The sequence below is a fragment of the Lates calcarifer genome, linkage group LG13, assembly GCF_001640805.2.
Source record: "Lates calcarifer isolate ASB-BC8 linkage group LG13, TLL_Latcal_v3, whole genome shotgun sequence".
Classification (NCBI taxonomy): domain Eukaryota; kingdom Metazoa; phylum Chordata; class Actinopteri; family Centropomidae; genus Lates; species Lates calcarifer.
Genome location: NC_066845.1, coordinates 3,548,019 through 3,564,888, shown reverse-complemented (window position 1 = coordinate 3,564,888; position 16,870 = coordinate 3,548,019). Strand labels below are relative to the sequence as shown.

Sequence of the window (16,870 nt, the reverse complement as noted above, 5' to 3'; positions counted from 1 at the left end):
CCTCGTCCAACCATATCTATAAAAAACACTAAGTTTTATTGCCATGGTACATAAACATTTAGACAAACCGATACTGTTTGTGGAGGCTGATCGACAACATATAAGCACCAATTACTGTATTGCGCTTAGAAGGACTCAAGGCATTTCATGTATTCGTTATATTTATATTTTGTTATCAATACTACATCGTGTCTTTATTTTTTTTACAACGCGGTGCATGGTCATAGCATTCAGTGCGTAATTTCTATCCAGCTGTGCGTAAAATACCCCAAATTAGGTCAATGCCTGTTGTCACAGTTAAAGCGAAGTGGAAAAAGGAAAAGGGCAATTACAGCAGACAGCTCAGTAAACACTCGTGACAAATGCCTCCATTAATAAACAAACAAGAGTGAGTCTAGCTCGGCCCTTAACGCTGAATGCACCTGTGTGGTCGACAATGTGTCAGCAGGTCGAGATGCCACGCGTAATGGATTATCAGATAAAGCCCCTCAGTTGACCAGGCTGTGTTGGCACAGTTTAGTTTCAAATAACAGTCAGTGATGCAACGCTAAATAAAAACGTGGGTAAACTGACCTCCAGGCAAACAGCCTACACAGCCAATGAGCCACAAGAATCAGTTACACTTTGAGAGAAGAATTTATTTCTTCTATTACCCCCTCAAGAGGCCAGGCCATGAGCTCACATTTACAGCACTTTGAGACCACTTAATGTGGAGTGCATGTTTTATTAGATTTATGTCACTCTTAATGGATAGACTATCTGCTTAAATGTTTTAGTTTACTTCTTTAGAAATCTAATAAAGCAGTCATTTATGTCAAAGTGAGCACTGCACACTGCAGTGCAGAGAAAAGTTAGATTGAGACAAGATACTTCTGCTTTGTATATCAAATTTCAGTAGAGCTGGCCAACATTCAAAAATTCAAAAATGTTATGATTTCTTACTGATGCCATCAAGACTTCCTGACCTGACACACTCATTTCAAAGGTCATGTGATCATTAAACATCACCATTTTAAAAAAAAAACAAAAAAAAAACGATGCAGAGACCAACACAATTCATTTACTGATCATTTATTTCATAACATCAATCCATACATCATAGCACATTTTCTCAGGTCCTTCATTGAGAGGTTGCAACAGTAACATAACTTATAAACCCGCAACAAGTCAGTGCATACATAATAAATAAAATAATGATTTTGATTTAGAATTTTTAAAATAAAAAGAATATATTAACGTACTTCATTGATTTATGATAATATAAAACCATAATGCTACGTTGTAAAACATTCACCAGCTGGTATCAAGTATGACTGATTGTCTGTGAGATATATGAGGTTTCAAAATATACCCTAGAATGTAACCCCAAAACGTAGAGGGGAATTTGGCATTTTGCTAACATCTGTGTGTGGCACACTGCAGTCACATGGTGGACATTGCTTCCAATGTCTCTTGGTTTAATGACACCAGCAGCTTCAGGTTGTCTTTGCATTCCTGGGCCAGGTTGTGGTTGTAGCTCTCCTGACCTACAGGCAGGACATGGTCTTTCACTATCAGAGAGTGACCTTCAGAAACCTCAGGGCTCTCACATGGTTGAGCACATAATTCATCCCCAAAACTGTCCCACTGGTCTCCCTGTAGCTGGATGGTTGCACTCTCAACACGCCCTTGTTCAGTTTTCAGCAACTCGCTGGCTAGCCTCAGTGCACAGCTAGCAGTCAGAGATGGTGGGTATTTGTTAAAAGCATAGTCTGCTAGACTCAACTCACACACCTTTCGTGCGAGGTTGCTGCACTGCCTGAGTCTTTTTGTGTCTGGAGTCAGTTTTGCAAACCTGTCACCACATCTGTTCTCAGACACAAGCTCGGCAGCCTCACTGCAGTTGGTGTAATAGTCCAGGAAAAAGGCCAGAGTGGGTGCAGCAAGGTGGAAATTGAGACGGAGGAGGATGAGACACTCCAGGTTGCACAGCTGCTCCTTGGTGAAGGCATCGCAGCACAGTGACAGGAGATGGCTGATCCGTGGTGAGCAGATCTCCACCTAGGTGACACAGAGCAAAGGGGTTACACTAAATGAAATCCAAAGACACAAACTACCTGTTCCTCAAGCATTTGCCACACTCAAAGACCAACCTGTTTACTGGCTAGAAGGAGTGCTGTGACACCAAGCAGCTGGAAGCAGTCAGCAGCCACTGCCGTGGATGCCAGAAATCTGTCCATGACGTTCACTGCCAGGCAGCAGCACTCAAAGGACAGACGGAAATGTTTGTGTACAGGGATGAGCCAGCTGACGAGTTTACACCGTGCCTCTGCATTCAGCTGCAAGTAACCAGAGTCCATTAGAATAAGCAGCAGCATGGAGGTATTTAATAAATTTTTGTGACATTTAAGTGCCTGGAAATACATATAACATTTTCTGCAGCCTGCTATAGCATTTTTACAGCATCATGTCATGTTATTGATCCCAGGTATTGATGCACTCACTATGTAAATGCTATTTTTGTGCCAGTTTTCAGTAGATTATTGAATTGTATTGACAACATTTGCAGAGACTGGTATTACTAATGAAATTAGAGGTACAAAATAATCTATTGCAGATGCTGATCTCTTAATTATTGAGAAATGTGAAAAGTAGGTTACATTTTTGGGTAGACAGCAAGTTTTAAAATGCAGGCAACTAGCTCAGTTCACAGATATTTTCAAATCTCTATGCAATTTCCATCAGTAGCTGGCTACATGTCTGTGTAATCTACCTGACCCACTGTATAAAGAGTATTTATACCCTACCTGTGGCTGGCGTGCCAGGCTTTTGCAGGGATAAAACTGCGCCTCCCTCTCCCTCTGGATGTTGTAACCGATGTCTCCGTACTGGAGGTACCAGCTGGACAGCTGTTCTGCAGGAGGAGGCTCTGGACCATCTAAACGGAGCGGGGACACGTTTGTCCGAACCGGTGATGAAACCGGGGAGGATCCCAAGTCTTCCTCGAAACCCGAGTCACTGAGTTTGGACATGAGTTTCTGTTTCCTGTGCCTGGCCGTCTGCCGCTGTTGAGCAGGTGTGAGCATCTCAGTCAGAGGAGATGCCCCGTTCATCCGTCTCCGTTTGTAAACAGTCTCGGAACCGCTGCCACCGTTCACAGATAACACCATCTCCGCTGTCTCTCGCCGTAACCTGTTTACACATCGGCTGCCAGCCCACTGGCTGTGTGTTACTGAAGCCAGGACACACAGCAGCACTGATGTCGGTTGTGAGATGGTGAGGGGAGTTCCGTCTGATGACGTCAACTTTCCCGGGGTCTTCCCCGCTCCTGCAGCTCGTCTTTCTCCCGTTGCCCCAGGCAACCGAGGCTAAACAATCATTTGCCCATGTAGGAAATAATTATCCTAAACACTGAACCATATGTTACATCTTTTACTGTCTGTGTGCCTATTTCATGAAACAAAATAGACGAATAAATAAATGTATCTTTGCAGAAAGAATGAAAGTCAATGTTTCCACATCTGAAATGGAAACATACATTTCTCATGTAGGCTACCAGGCTGCATTTCGCATGTAAAATGTCCGGATATATGAACTCATCAAAAGTAAATTGCTATTATTTGTGATACCCTATTGTATGTGAAGTTGCTATTTGTCTTCACATATGATGTTCACATATGAAATGGAAACAAATAATGTTTAATATACTGTTTGCAAGGGTATGTATTCTTACGCTATATACTTGTTTTTATACTAAAATATATAATTATAACAACAACCACAATAACAACAACAACAACAACAACAACAACAACAACAATAATAATAATAATTGTTATTATTATTGTGGTTGTTGTTATAATTATAGCTAATTAATTATTTAATTAATAATTAATTTAACAATTATTATTATTATTATTATTATTATTATTATTATTATTATTGTGCTAGTGGTAGTAGTAGTAGTAGTAGCTAGCTATTATCATTCAAAATTAAGGAACGTCTTAAAATAGTAACAGCAGTAGAGCTGGATGGAGACTGAGATTATGTCACTGTTTATTCAGGATAGCTCCAATTTTAATTTCAAAAGTTCTCTTAGCTAACTTTGTTCATCGCCGCCCTCAAGCTATATTTCATAATAACAGGGTGTAATAATATTTGTACCATTAGAATAATTTTGTCTAATGTTAAAAGGGACCTGTTCAGATTTTACGGTGGGCGGAACTTTAACGCTGACGGCTACAAAACAGACAGTCCGGACTTCACCTTTCAAACTCCAGTGCAAGACAAACGATCATGCCTAGTCAGAACTAAACAAGGCTTGCAGTATGACCTCTCTACGCGTACAAAAGGTATTTTAATGATTCTTTTTTATGGATAATTATCGCTGACTTGTCACTACTGGCTGCCTTTACCACGGCTGCAGGCTGAACAGCTTGAAAACTGTAATATTAACAGTAACGTTAGCTGTTGCTAACTGGGGAGCTGTTGCTAACTGGGTTGTTAGGTGTCGTAACGTTAGCTAGCAAGCTAAATAGGGACGCTGGCTAGGCTATATGTGGCAAGTAAGCTAACACGACATTTAGTGACAGTTTGTTGACTGAGGGTTAGCTACATGCGTGGCAAAGTTATATGCCTTTAACTCGAGTAAAAGGAAGGAGTATCGCTAGAGGCAAATCACACTGCAGAAGCTAGTGAGCTAGCTTATGCTAACACCATGCCATAACAAAGTCAGCTAACGTTAGGTTAGGTGGCTAACGTTGCAGTTAGCCAGGTAACTTGAATTGTCGGTTTTAACATGTCATTTGTACGTACTCAGTTACCGCAAGTAACGTAACGGTTGTGTCATACTAGTTATCGTTGTGGTACCAAAAGAAGCATCGTTTTTATTTTTTTTCCCCCCACGGATGTCAACTTGCAATTTAAATCTATCAGCGTTCATTGGTCATAAAGGTCGGTATCAGTTAACCCGAGTTTACAGCTGTCAGACAGCCAAGTGATAGACGAAGCCAAAATGACCCGTTACGGACCGCTATCTGTTGGCTCTGAGGCGCTGAGGTAAAATAGTGGCTGTCATTTGTTAAACTGCAAAGTTTTGCGTCAGACTGGATTGAATTAAATGAAAAGTTGTGAAAGCTGTGAGCAGTCGCAGGTTTCTGTACAATGGATTATGCAAGCAACTTAAATACCATGCTGCTGCTCCAAAGAGGACATCACCCTTGATACAAACTACACTTTGTATCAAGGGTGTGTTGATTACATAAGAGCCATATCCATATTAACTGAATATGCTGCCCTGCAGTTTTAGCAGAAGTGAACCATGGACAACTCGGGCAGGCCTTACCGGGCAAGGCAAGGCGGTTGGGAGAGGGGAGCAGCATCGGACAAAGCAGAAAGCTGGAGGATCCAGGACCAGGGCAGAGGACAGAACTTCAGGCCAGAGGGTGGTCAACAGGGCAAGAAGAATCAGGGTGGGCCCTACTGGGCCAGTCCCAAGAAGGGAGCACTGGGACCCCTGAGCTACTCCCCTGGTGGATTCAGAGGTGGTCACAGCCCTTCGCAGAAGGATGATGTTCGTTGGTTCTCAGGTCCAGAGAACACTGGTGGGAGTCGAGATGATAAGTGGAGAGAGCGTTCTCAACAACAACAGCAGCAGCAGCAGCAGCAGCAGCAGCACTGGAGGAAGAGTAACCAGGGAGAGGGTCCAAAGGAGGACAGGGAGCAGGGGAGGAGAGAGGCCCCCGATGGCGGTGCTCACAAATCAGGTGAGGATTTGGAAATCAGATTTTTGGTGAGTGGAATGGATGTAGGTTTATTCCCACCTCAAAAAGTTACTCTAATTCTTTAAGTCCCTACTGCTTGGATCCTAATCATGCTTGAGTCTGAGTGTAAGAACTGGCTGTACTTTAATGTCTATGACATATATATATAGCTGTTAAACATCTCCACAAAAACATAGTCATCATATCTTTACCCCATGTATTTTATTCATTCAAAGGGAGAAGACGGAGAAATAGAAACAAGAAGAGAGCTTTTGCTGAGGAGAACAGGGGCCTTGTGAATGAAGACCTCACACTATCAGCCAAAGAGCTGCGCAGCCTAAGGCAAGCGGAGAGGCGACTTAACAAAGATGAGATCTACTGCCTGAAGAAGGTACACATTTAATTGTTTTAGACCAAATATACAGCCCCATGTATATTTCCTTTGACAAGTCTATCTTAGTTGTAGACTTGATAAGAACATCCATGAAAGTATAATTTTTTGCAGCTGTTGTCTGATGTCTGTACTTTCCTCATTATCGTTTCAGAAGTCCCACAGTAACCCCAGTGCACTTTACACCTGTGTTCTCTGTGATGTTCTCTTGGAATCTGTGTCTGATGCTCAAAGGCACTTCAGAGACAAAAGGCACAAGAAAAGGGCAAGGGTGAGAAATGGCTTTATTATGCAATCACCATTCACACACTGTCATTGTGCAGTAATAATATTAATGCATTAACAAACTCCTGTTTGCATGTATTTGTTTGTGTTTTGTAGGAGAGGCAAGAGCAGGTGATGCTGACTGAGATTCTGCCCCCAGGCCCGGAGCAGATCAGTGCAGTGAGTGCTGCGCTAGAGGCTGTTGTCCGGGAACATGGGATGAATGACCAGGATGTTGAGAGGAGGCAGTGTGTTGTCTCTGTCATGCAAGACCTCCTTCTGTCCGTCCTGCCTGGTAAGTCACTTGAGGACAAAATATCTGATGGGTGATGGAGACAATATTACCATCAGCCTTACAGTGATATTGCTTTGTAGCAAACAGGCCCTTGGCTCTTACACTTTACATTATTTCATTATTCTGTGAGTTATGTTTTAATGTTAATAACATTATTTCCTCTTTATTTTGCTCATTTTTAGAGATCAAGCTCAGGCTATATGGATCATCTTGCACTAAGTTTGGATTTAAGGATTCTGATGTCAACATTGACATTCAGTATCCACCTCATGTGAGTAGCCCAGTGTGAGTTTGATAGTGTGAGACAAGGTTTTTTTTATAGATTCTATAAATTATGATGAAATTAAGAAAAATCCCTTACCTCCCAGCAAAATGGGTGCAACAAACCCAGCTTTTATTAAGCAATATTTTTTCAAGTTGTCACAAGGTGCTTCACATTTTAGATTTCAAAAGTGACTAATTTGTGAATGTTGTTTGTAATAAATGCCGCATTCATATGTCCTTTTTATATTGTATTTATGTTGTATAAAGGCTTTGAAATGGAATGTATTCACAGATGCATCAGCCAGACGTCTTGTTGTTGGTCAAGGAGAGCCTCTCTGTGAGCCGTGAGTCACCTCTCATTCATTTAACTGCAAGATATTTTTCCTTACGAAGACATTCCACCATAGGAACGTCAGTCATGTGCTAGGCTGTCATGGAAGTTTTAAATTTAACAAGTCTTGTTTTGTCCTCAGCTCTCTTTGTTGACCTGGAAGCTGATTTTCATGCCAGGGTGCCTGTTGTCATCTGCAAAGAGAAAAGGAGGTGGGTATCGCTGACAGTCGTTCAGTTACTAGATTATTTGCAAGTCAAATTGATGAATTAAATTATCAGACTTCATGAGATTCAGGTTGACCATAACTGAAGACATTATAATGCTGCCAAAATGGAATGTGTTTTCTTACATGCAGAGAGTGTTTAAAAAAACAGGGTTATATAACCACATGAACAATAACAGTAAACCACTAATAAAAACTGAAACTTGTATTTCTCAACAGTGGCCTGATCTGCAAAGTGAGTGCAGGGAATGAAAATGCATTCCAAACCACCTCCTATCTTTCTGCTTTAGCAAATCAGGAGCATCTCCTCCACCCACTGGTTTTGTGCCTCAGACGCTGGGCCCAGGTATGTTTCCGACTGAGACCCTGACCTGTTGCTGTCATTAGCCAGGCAGCTAGTAAAAGGAGCTCAGTATGCCTGTTTTTTTTCTGTTAAACATCACATTTGGTTTTTAATGTATTGTTCTTGCTTCTGGTCTTAGATCTGTGAGATCGACCGTGCAGAGGAAGGAGGGCTGCCACCGTATGTCTTCGCCCTCATGGTCATCTACTTTTTACAGCAGCGCAAAGAGTCTCTCTTGCCTACCTATCTAAACCAAGATGTGTGTGTTTCTTTTCATCTTGACCCTGAAATAACAAAATTCTGTGTTAATTGGTCCTTGCTTATTCTTTTCAGTGGAAACTAACCTAATTATCTTTATTTTTAGATTAAGGTGTTTACACTCAGTAGGCTGTCAGACTTCAATCTCACACATACAGAGGATGGATATTTACACTGGGCTTATACCCCTTCCTCTAAAGAATCATCACAGCCAGCAGAGGGCTCCTGTATAAAGGGAAAGGTAATCATGAAGAACCTTTTTTTTTTTTTTTTTTTTGGTCTGAGAAGAGTGTGTTAGTGGTTTATTTTGGCAATTTGATGTATTGATTTTATGTTTTTTATAATCAAAGTGCCTTTTCTCAATCAGATGCATTTTCTTTCACCACAGTAAAACAAACAAACAAACAAAAACATTGTAGAGGCTCACCAACGGTGATCCATCATAGTGAACATCCTAGGTTTATTTTTGTCAGAGTAAATGGATTTGTCATGTTCCATCTGTCAGAATGCATCAGAAGGCACCCAAAACACAGAAAATTGTTCCTGAAGAAAAGAGTTATTGTTGATGTCCAAATGTCTTAGAGGAACAATGTGTTTGGTAAATTAAAGTATGGCAAATAGTCTGGTATGTTTTCGGAAACTGGTAGTGATGTATATGTATGTGGGCTGGTAGACAAGCTGAGGCATGGATAATATGCCTTTAACTCACTATTCCAACTACATGAAAATACAGTCCAGACTGTGCTATGTGGGTGGTATGTGTTAAAAGGGCTGTATCCTCCACACAGTTATTTCAGTTATTGATATAAACTTAAATTAAAGCTGAGACTTGACACTCTAATGGAGTATATATTATTTTTTTATAAATTGAGTGAACTGAGGGGCAGAGTCTGAAGAGGAAAAAAAAAGTGCGACTGTCAAAATATTTACGATCTGGACATTAAATGCTGTCTGTGTCTGCTGTTCTGTGCAGGTTCCGTTGGTGTTTCAGAGTCCTCACCTGCCTGTGGAAGTTGGGCTTCTCTGGGTTGAAATGCTTCGCTTCTACTCACTGGAGTTCAACATGGCTGACAACGTCATAAGCGTGCGGACCAGTACTGTCCTCTCCAGAGAGATTAAAGACTGGCCAAAGAAACGCATTGCAGTGGAGGGTCAGAGGCTTTCTTGTATTGTATGCATTTTGAAAGTTTTGTTAGTATAAGTTTATTAGTATTTTTTAGGATGAACATAATCTACATTTCTGTAGTTATGATTACGCTTACCTATTCATGGTTTATCTTTAACTGATGTCTCTGTTTCTGTGTTTAGACCCATTTGCTGTGAAGAGAAATGTGGCCCGCACAGTCAACAGCCAGCAAATGTATGAATACATCCTCCACTGCCTCAAAACCACGTACAAGTACTTTGCGCTGCCACTCAACACGCCAGCTGCAAATCATAAAACAGGAGCACAGCGTGGACCCATTCAAGGGGCAAATGCTAAGGATTTGAATGAAGAGATCGTACGCCTACTGGATTTCAGTCAGCTCACTGTTCAGTCCCAACATGAAAGTCTACCTAAAGCTGTAGAAAATGGTCCTGAAGACTCTGATTGCATTATTGAGGAGGAGGAGGAAGTCGAAGAATACAGTGACTCAGATGAAGAGAGAGAGAAGGAAAAGGTGGACCTGGGCAAAAGCAGTCTCTCGGAGGATGAGGAGGAGCAGGAGCAGGACGAAGATGTAGATATTGATGTGGATGCGCACACCAGACTCCATTTGGACAGCTTCACCACAGAGGATGAGGAGATTTTCCCAGTGGATGAGATTTCAGGGGAGGAGCTTTTGTCTGATGAAGAGGGTCCAGATTTAGACACACCTGGTTCAGTGGATGAGGAAGAGGAGGAAGAGTTGGAGTTGGCACCTGTTGGTCTATCACCTCCACCTTTAGAGGATACAGTTAAAGACGAGAGCCCTGAAAATAAAAACCAAAAACAGACCAGACAGTCTTACGAGTTCACCAGGCAAGCTTTCACCAGAGGAAAAGTAAGTTTAGCTTCATGTTTGTTCTCAGTTTAAACACAATATTTAAGAATGCTTCTCTGCAAAGCAAGGCTCCATTTCACATTTCAAACTAAAGTGAACAGTTTAAAGCTACATACTAGACAAGTTTAACTTCCAGGCAAATAAGCTTGTATGCATCATCTCAGTTAAACTCCTTTCAATGTCTCATAGTCACACATGGTCGTGTGCAGCTTATGCAAGCGTGATGGACATCTGAAAAAAGACTGCCCCGAAGATTTCAAGAAAGTGCAGCTGGATCCTTTGCCCCCTATAACACCAGAGTTTGTTGATGTCCTTAACAAAGTCTGCGAGCAGTGCTACAGTGAGTGTTGTGTGATTTCATAAGTATTTTTGGACAGAGATGATTATTCTTTCTAATATCACATTTCTAAAAGGCAGTGTTGAAGTGACTTGCCATTATGCCAATAAAAGAACATTGTACTTTTTGCATACAGAATATGTGATAATTTGAATTCATATTTAGATACTATTTAGATACTAAATATGTAATACTAATTACATATTTAGATATACAATTTTAAAAAGTCCACCTGTAAATTATTTATTTATTTATTTATTTATTAACTGTTTGGTGAAATCATTAAAATGAAGAGTAAGACCTTTGCCAGGTCTGAATGTATATCAATTTCCTTTTTAGCTGACTTTGCCCCAGATGAACTGGAAGTGGGCGTAAGAGAGCACATCCTTCAAGACCTTGAGACCTTTGTCAGACGACAGTTTACTGGTAACATAAACCACCATATTCACTGTTAAGTATCTTCAGTTTTTAAACTTTTTTTTAACTACAAGGTGTGTAACAAATGGCATGTGTGTTTCTTGATGTGCAGGAGCTCAGCTGCAACTATTTGGATCATCCAAAAATGGCTTTGGCTTCAGACAGAGTGACCTAGACATCTGTATGGTGTTGGAGGGGCAGGAGACCATAGATGTAAGTTATCTTTTTTACTTGCACACACTCACATATGCAACTAAGCCAAATTTAAAAGGCTTAGTTGTGTAAACCTTTTAAATTTGGTTCCATTACTAAGTTTCCCAATTTAAAACTTCTCCATTAGAGGAAAACTCAAAGGATCAGTGTGTAGATGTTCACTGTCTCCTGTACAACCACTGGGGATTAAATCAAATATTTGTACATCTATAAGAATTAATATAGTGACTTCCTTTTGTGATCTTCTCTTCTTTTTTCCCACAGGATGTTGACTGCATCAACATTATTGAGAGCCTGGCAAGACTGCTTAAGAAACACCCAGGTAAGGTATAGCAGACCTACTGGCACTTGTGCACTTTTAGATTTCATGTCCCCTCCCCACTGGTTTTTCATAAAATTTTCAGCTTGCAGCCAATGTTGGTTTTAATTTGGAGGGTCACATAAAGTGCAATAGTGCCCTGTAATTCCTGGAAAAATGAAGTGAGAAATGGAGCTTTAAACAGAAACGGACGATGTTAGCATATCTCTTTAACGTGTCTCCTTATCTGCACCCTGTCACCAGGTCTGAAGAACATCCTACCCATCACTACAGCAAAAGTACCCATCGTGAAGTTCTACCATGTTCGCACTGGCTTGGAGGGAGACATCAGCCTCTACAACACACTGGTAGGACTCTTTCTTCCTAATTGTTTTGTTTTGTGCATTGTCTTCCCATTAAAATAAAACTGATAAAGGCTGGATGAGTTTTTGATTTACTTTTAAGTGGCATTTTCTTTTTTTTAGGCACTGCACAACACACACCTACTGGCTTCATATGCTGCCATTGACAGGAGAGTGAAGATCCTCTGTTACGTCATGAAGGTTTTTGCCAAGGTGAATATGCTTTTAACACTTGAAGCCAGGGCATCTTTGTAATATGTGAAGTGTTAATGGTTCTTTAATGTTACACTGTACTGCAGCACTGTACAATCACCATATTTATTTTTGTCCCATTACAGATGTGTGACATCGGTGATGCCTCTCGTGGCAGCCTTTCGTCCTATGCGTACACACTCATGGTGCTATTCTTCCTCCAGCAGAGAAATCCACCGGTTATCCCTGTGCTTCAAGAGGTACAAATAAAAGATAAAAGATTAAAACTGGCTTTTAAGTTCTCTTTTTTTCAAATTGGGGTTTTCCACATCTTAGTTTTTGAATGTTACTAGATACCAGAGTAGTGTTGTCTTTGAATAATTTAATGATTTAGTATCCCAGAAACTTTATTTTATCTTTCCTGTCTAAACACACTTAAGTCTTTACACATGTAAAAGCAAACTAACATTGACCTTACAAAATGAATCTCTCAGTGTTTACCCAAATTCTTTTCTCATGATTTTGACTGACTGCAGACTTTTCCAGCTATAAAGATTCTTTTATTAGTCAAACAGACTTATCTCTTTTGCATTTTATTTGATTTGGGATGTTCAGACCAGTTGTCTATCAAGCTTACAAATGCAGTAGGTAATGTATCTCAATTGTGGATGCTAATAATTACAAAATATTCTGACTCCACTGTTTGCTTGGTGCAGATCTATGATGGAAAGAAGAAGCCTGAAGTGCTAGTTGACGGCTGGAACGTGTACTTCTTTGATGATTTAAAAGCATTAGTGAGTATTTTGTATTGTTATACATCCATTTTCATGTATAACCATGTCACACCGTGTCGTCATAACATGTTAATTTTGCCCTCTTTTACCTGCAGCCCAGTCGCTGGCCGCAGTACAGGAAGAACACTGAGACGGTGGGGGAGCTGTGGCTCGGCCTGCTCCGCTTTTACACGGAGGACTTCGACTTCAGAGAGCACGTCGTCTGTATTCGTCAGCACGGCCGTCTCACTACCTTCAACAAGCAGTGGACGTCCAAATACATTGTCATCGAAGGTCAGCACATATGACAATCTCTGACTTCTACAATAAGAAGACTAAGAGAAAATATAAACAATAGCATTTTAAGTATTATTGCATTGGATTTAAGCTAATCATCTATTCAGCAACATGCCGCTGTTCATTCAGCTTATTAAATACATATCTGTATAAATAATAAGAATTGTTACATTGTTTGCTGAATTGAAATGACTGCATATGGCTGTTTGGAAATACTTGTCAATTTTAAACTCTGTTGTTCTCTCTTCTGTGTTCATATCACAGATCCATTTGACCTGAATCATAATCTTGGTGCTGGTCTGTCCAGGAAAAGTATGATTATTTCTCTTTTCTGTTTTTATCCGTCTTCTGTTGTCTCATTCCCTGTTGCCTTTTTTTTAAATCTTCAAATGTATTTTCTTGTCTTTTCCCATCAAAAGTGACAAACTTCATCATGAAGGCTTTCATCAATGGCAGAACAGTGTTTGGCACACCCATCAAAGCCTTTCCTCCCATGTACCCCAGTCAGATGGTTAGTATTTGCTGTTTAAACACCATATGTGTATATTGCGGTGGCATTATTGAAGCACTGACATTATGATTTGTCCTCATCTGTCCCAGGAGTATTTCTTTGACCCTGAAGTTCTCACTGAGGGAGAAGTGGCTCCCAATGACCGCTGCTGCCGCATCTGTGGCAAGATTGGCCACTTCATGAAAGACTGCCCCATGCGTAAGAAGTAGGTATAAGTACATTTCTGAATTTGTGTTAACTTACAGATAAATGTCTGTTTGTAATTGTATTGTGGATCATTTTTTCCCAGGTCCAAACACAGAAGGGACTCTGAGAAAAGGCCAGAGCACCTGAGAGACAGAATGGATACAGCAGAGGACCCCAGGGATCAGGTCAGACACAAGAATGAAAACTGGAGGAAAAGAGATGCACTGGAAATGCGCTGCTGCTACCTGTGTGGATCAAGTGCCCACATCAAGAAGGATTGTCAGCTGTACAGAAGCCCTGCAGGTTCACACAAATTTTTTAACTTTTTATTTTTTTATTTTCATTTGCATTGTCAATCTCTTGCAAAAGATGTGTTTCAACTCTATGGTAGAACTGGCAGATTTGTTTGTTAGTTCCCTTTTCTTTCTATTGCATTGCAAGAATAAAGAACAAGAAGCATGCATTGATATTATTCAGAAAATGGAGGGAGAAGTCAGTTGCTTTCTTTTAATCTTTCATTCATGTTTTGACAGGTAATGTGAAGATGGAAGGCTTTCCCTCCCCCTCTTCTGCCCACTTGAGGAATTTGAGAGAAAAGGAGAAACAGGTATGATCTCAGTCTTGTGACTGTCAATGAAAAATATCCTTTTATATTGGTAGGCAGTTGTGTACACTGCTACACCTGTGTCCATGTTTACCTTTCATTTTTCAGGGTTCACCTATACAAGAAGAGAAGAAGAAGAGGAAGCAACAAAATGTGATATTAAGTCCACAAGCAGGTATGTAAAGGTACTATGCCCTTTACTTCAGCTGAAATTCCTTAGGTACTGAAGGTTTTATTTGTTTTTAAAAGTGATTTGTAAAATATAAGGAGAAATCTAAAATACCCTCCCTCACCTTTAATAAAACACACTTAAGCTTTCTCTTGCATACATTGTCAGTACATGTATGAATAGTTTTTTTTGCATATGCCACACAGGAAAAACTAGTTTGAACCAAAAATATGTTTATGATTTATGGAGACAAGGTTCAGTGTATAGTCTCTATAGAAGAGTTGGTCTCAACTGTCTTGTTTTAGGGCTGGTGAGGAGAGAGACAGCAAGACATTTTTGCAGCAGGCTCAGGACGACAGGTGTATTTCTGACAGAAGTGGCTGGTGCAGGAATTAATTTTTACAATTGCTTTCTGGTTTGTTTCAGGTAGTTTAGCCTGCCGAAATATGGGTCGCTCTGGTCACAGGAAGAGCCCAGTGGAATGAGCAGCAGCTGTGGCTACACAAACCACAAGGTTCTACTCTTGTCCAGGCAGACAGAAAGTCCAGAAACCCTCAAATCTGTATGGGACTGTTGGGCCAATTGGAGCCCATTAAAAGCCAAAGCCAGGACGCCTTGACTTGAAGCCAAATAGGGCCTTTTTATGTGTGTTGTTTTTTTTCCCCCCTAAAGTGCTCCTCCTCAGAGGAGCTTTTTAAAGCTTTCATTTTAACAAGACAAGCCATTATGCATGCACCTCATGTCTTTGTTTACTCTACACTGCCAGTCAAGTTTTTTTTTAATACTCATTACATTTTGAGCAATGCAGATTCAGTGTGAAACCACTTAAATTAGACAATATAAGTAATTGAAAAGTGTCTGCCATATGATTAATAGAAAATTGCTTTGCTCTTTATCACCACAATAAGTTATTTTTTGCAGACAACACACTATATAGTTGTCTTGTAATTGATGCTAACACTTGACACTTTTTAGGCTCAACTGTCCTCACAGATAAGACCTAGTGTTTGTAAACACTGCCTCAGCTGTAAGACAAATGGACATGGCGATGGTATGGTACATTGGCTTTAACTTAAAAGTGATTTGAGGTCGCCATTTCAAATTAAATCAGAAATTCACTCATCAGTTCAGTTACATCTTATGTTTTAATTGCAAGGTTTTTAGGATGAATTGTCCAGTTATCATTCTTGAGAACAAAAAAAAATTCTAATATAAGTTCAAAAAGTTTTGAATGGCAGTGTAACTTACCTGATGGCTAGGATCTTTTTTTTTCTTTTAAATGGGAATTTCTTTTAAATCCTGTTTAATTTATCCTCTGCACTGACGTCCATCAGTCTGTCTCTTGTTCAGCCTTGAAAGCAGCTCTTCCTGCAGTGTGTCTCTGTGCGTTTGTGTGTCTCTGTGTTAGAGAAAAATGCCCTGTAGATATTTTTTCAGGATCATAGTTTTATTTTTTGAGACTGCTGATCCACCCCCATTTCATAGATACACACTGCCCCTGAACTGCCTGTAAGTGTGAGTGGAAGGTAAAGTTCTAGTAGATCTCTACATTTTCTGCTAGCACTGGCCAGTATGTGTCTTTACACATGCTAGGAAGTGGTGTAACTATAGAACAAGCAAGAACATATAGCTGAGAAAGTTTCCTGCTTACACTCAGTGGTTATGATTATTTAAAAAAAAAAAACCCTATCAACTGGTCCAGTTGATGGCATACACTGCTGCAAACGCTGTGTTCACTTACTCCTTAACTAGAGGTAATCTCAGTTAGTTCAGTGGAAAGATAAATGTATTTATTTGCCACAAAGGCTTCATTTAATTTTGTAGTAATGGTGCCACAAATTGGTAGCTGCACTGTGAGGGTCCACGCCCTTGTATTATGTTGCTGCTAGAACTAAGACCTGCTTATCATTCGACTTCGAATATGGACTGTCTGGCTTTGTTGTTGTCCTAATATGGCAAAATTTTATTAAAAAATGAAGTGTTATTGATGGTATTGTAATGAAATTTCTCATTTTAAAGTAGCTTTGTTTTAATGCCAGCCTTATTGCATTTCTTTTGTTGTATTCAAATGGGAGGTTTAGTTTGTTATGAAGGAACCCCAATCCTGCCAGAAAAGGTTGGCTTGCAATCCATTTTGTGTCTCCAAATTCATTAAACTGAAATCAAATCCCAGTGTTGAATATATCCATGAAAAAGTTTTGTTTGTTTTGTTTTTTCGAAATAGTGTACAGGTATCAAACTGTTTGTGCATTTAGGGACCACAAAAGTCTGCAGTATTTCTAGAGCCTCACCATTGTACAGCATATAGTGGGAAAACCCACAGGTGTGATTAAAAATTGTTGGCAATGTAAGATGCATTAATGAGGTGTGAGTC

The 16,870-nt window shown here is 40.1% G+C and overlaps 2 protein-coding genes across 2 annotated transcripts; one reads left to right on the top strand and one right to left on the bottom strand.

The window, feature by feature from the left end:
* Nucleotides 1-1,093: 1,093 nt before the first annotated feature.
* On the bottom strand, nucleotides 1,094-3,468 carry LOC108881266 (cyclin-O). The gene is made up of 3 exons (XM_018673141.2): nucleotides 2,787-3,468; nucleotides 2,133-2,318; nucleotides 1,094-2,040 (listed from the first exon to the last, which is right to left on the bottom strand). Exons 1-3 carry the CDS (start codon nucleotides 3,147-3,149, stop codon nucleotides 1,423-1,425), a joined length of 1,167 nt encoding a protein of 388 aa, XP_018528657.1. The 5' UTR covers nucleotides 3,150-3,468; the 3' UTR covers nucleotides 1,094-1,422.
* A 548-nt stretch (nucleotides 3,469-4,016) lies between these two features.
* tut7 (terminal uridylyl transferase 7) lies at nucleotides 4,017-16,847 on the top strand. Its single transcript, XM_018672840.2, has 29 exons — nucleotides 4,017-4,331; nucleotides 5,282-5,744; nucleotides 5,978-6,132; nucleotides 6,287-6,403; nucleotides 6,514-6,691; nucleotides 6,874-6,962; nucleotides 7,248-7,299; nucleotides 7,429-7,498; nucleotides 7,732-7,858; nucleotides 7,995-8,114; nucleotides 8,220-8,354; nucleotides 9,087-9,264; nucleotides 9,422-10,137; nucleotides 10,327-10,477; nucleotides 10,814-10,900; nucleotides 11,004-11,104; nucleotides 11,369-11,426; nucleotides 11,667-11,770; nucleotides 11,888-11,977; nucleotides 12,103-12,216; nucleotides 12,673-12,750; nucleotides 12,846-13,023; nucleotides 13,291-13,338; nucleotides 13,446-13,537; nucleotides 13,627-13,742; nucleotides 13,827-14,026; nucleotides 14,257-14,330; nucleotides 14,436-14,502; nucleotides 14,923-16,847. Exons 2-29 carry the CDS (start codon nucleotides 5,300-5,302, stop codon nucleotides 14,979-14,981), a joined length of 3,999 nt encoding a protein of 1,332 aa, XP_018528356.1. The 5' UTR covers nucleotides 4,017-4,331; nucleotides 5,282-5,299; the 3' UTR covers nucleotides 14,982-16,847.
* The last annotated feature ends 23 nt before the right edge of the window (nucleotides 16,848-16,870 follow it).

Excerpts from the sequence above, each read along its gene's own strand:
- LOC108881266 (XM_018673141.2), bottom strand. The coding sequence starts at position 3,149 with ATGGTGTTATCTGTGAACGGTGGCAGCGGTTCCGAGACTGTTTACAAA. Across the intron at positions 2,319-2,786 it reads GCCTGGCACGCCAGCCACAG|CTGAATGCAGAGGCACGGTG; the intron begins GTAGGGTATAAA and ends GGTTACTTGCAG. Across the intron at positions 2,041-2,132 it reads TCCTTCTAGCCAGTAAACAG|GTGGAGATCTGCTCACCACG; the intron begins GTTGGTCTTTGA and ends TGTGTCACCTAG.
- tut7 (XM_018672840.2), top strand. The coding sequence starts at position 5,300 with ATGGACAACTCGGGCAGGCCTTACCGGGCAAGGCAAGGCGGTTGGGAG. Across the intron at positions 10,478-10,813 it reads AGTCTGCGAGCAGTGCTACA|CTGACTTTGCCCCAGATGAA; the intron begins GTGAGTGTTGTG and ends TTTCCTTTTTAG. Across the intron at positions 13,538-13,626 it reads CCATGTACCCCAGTCAGATG|GAGTATTTCTTTGACCCTGA; the intron begins GTTAGTATTTGC and ends CATCTGTCCCAG.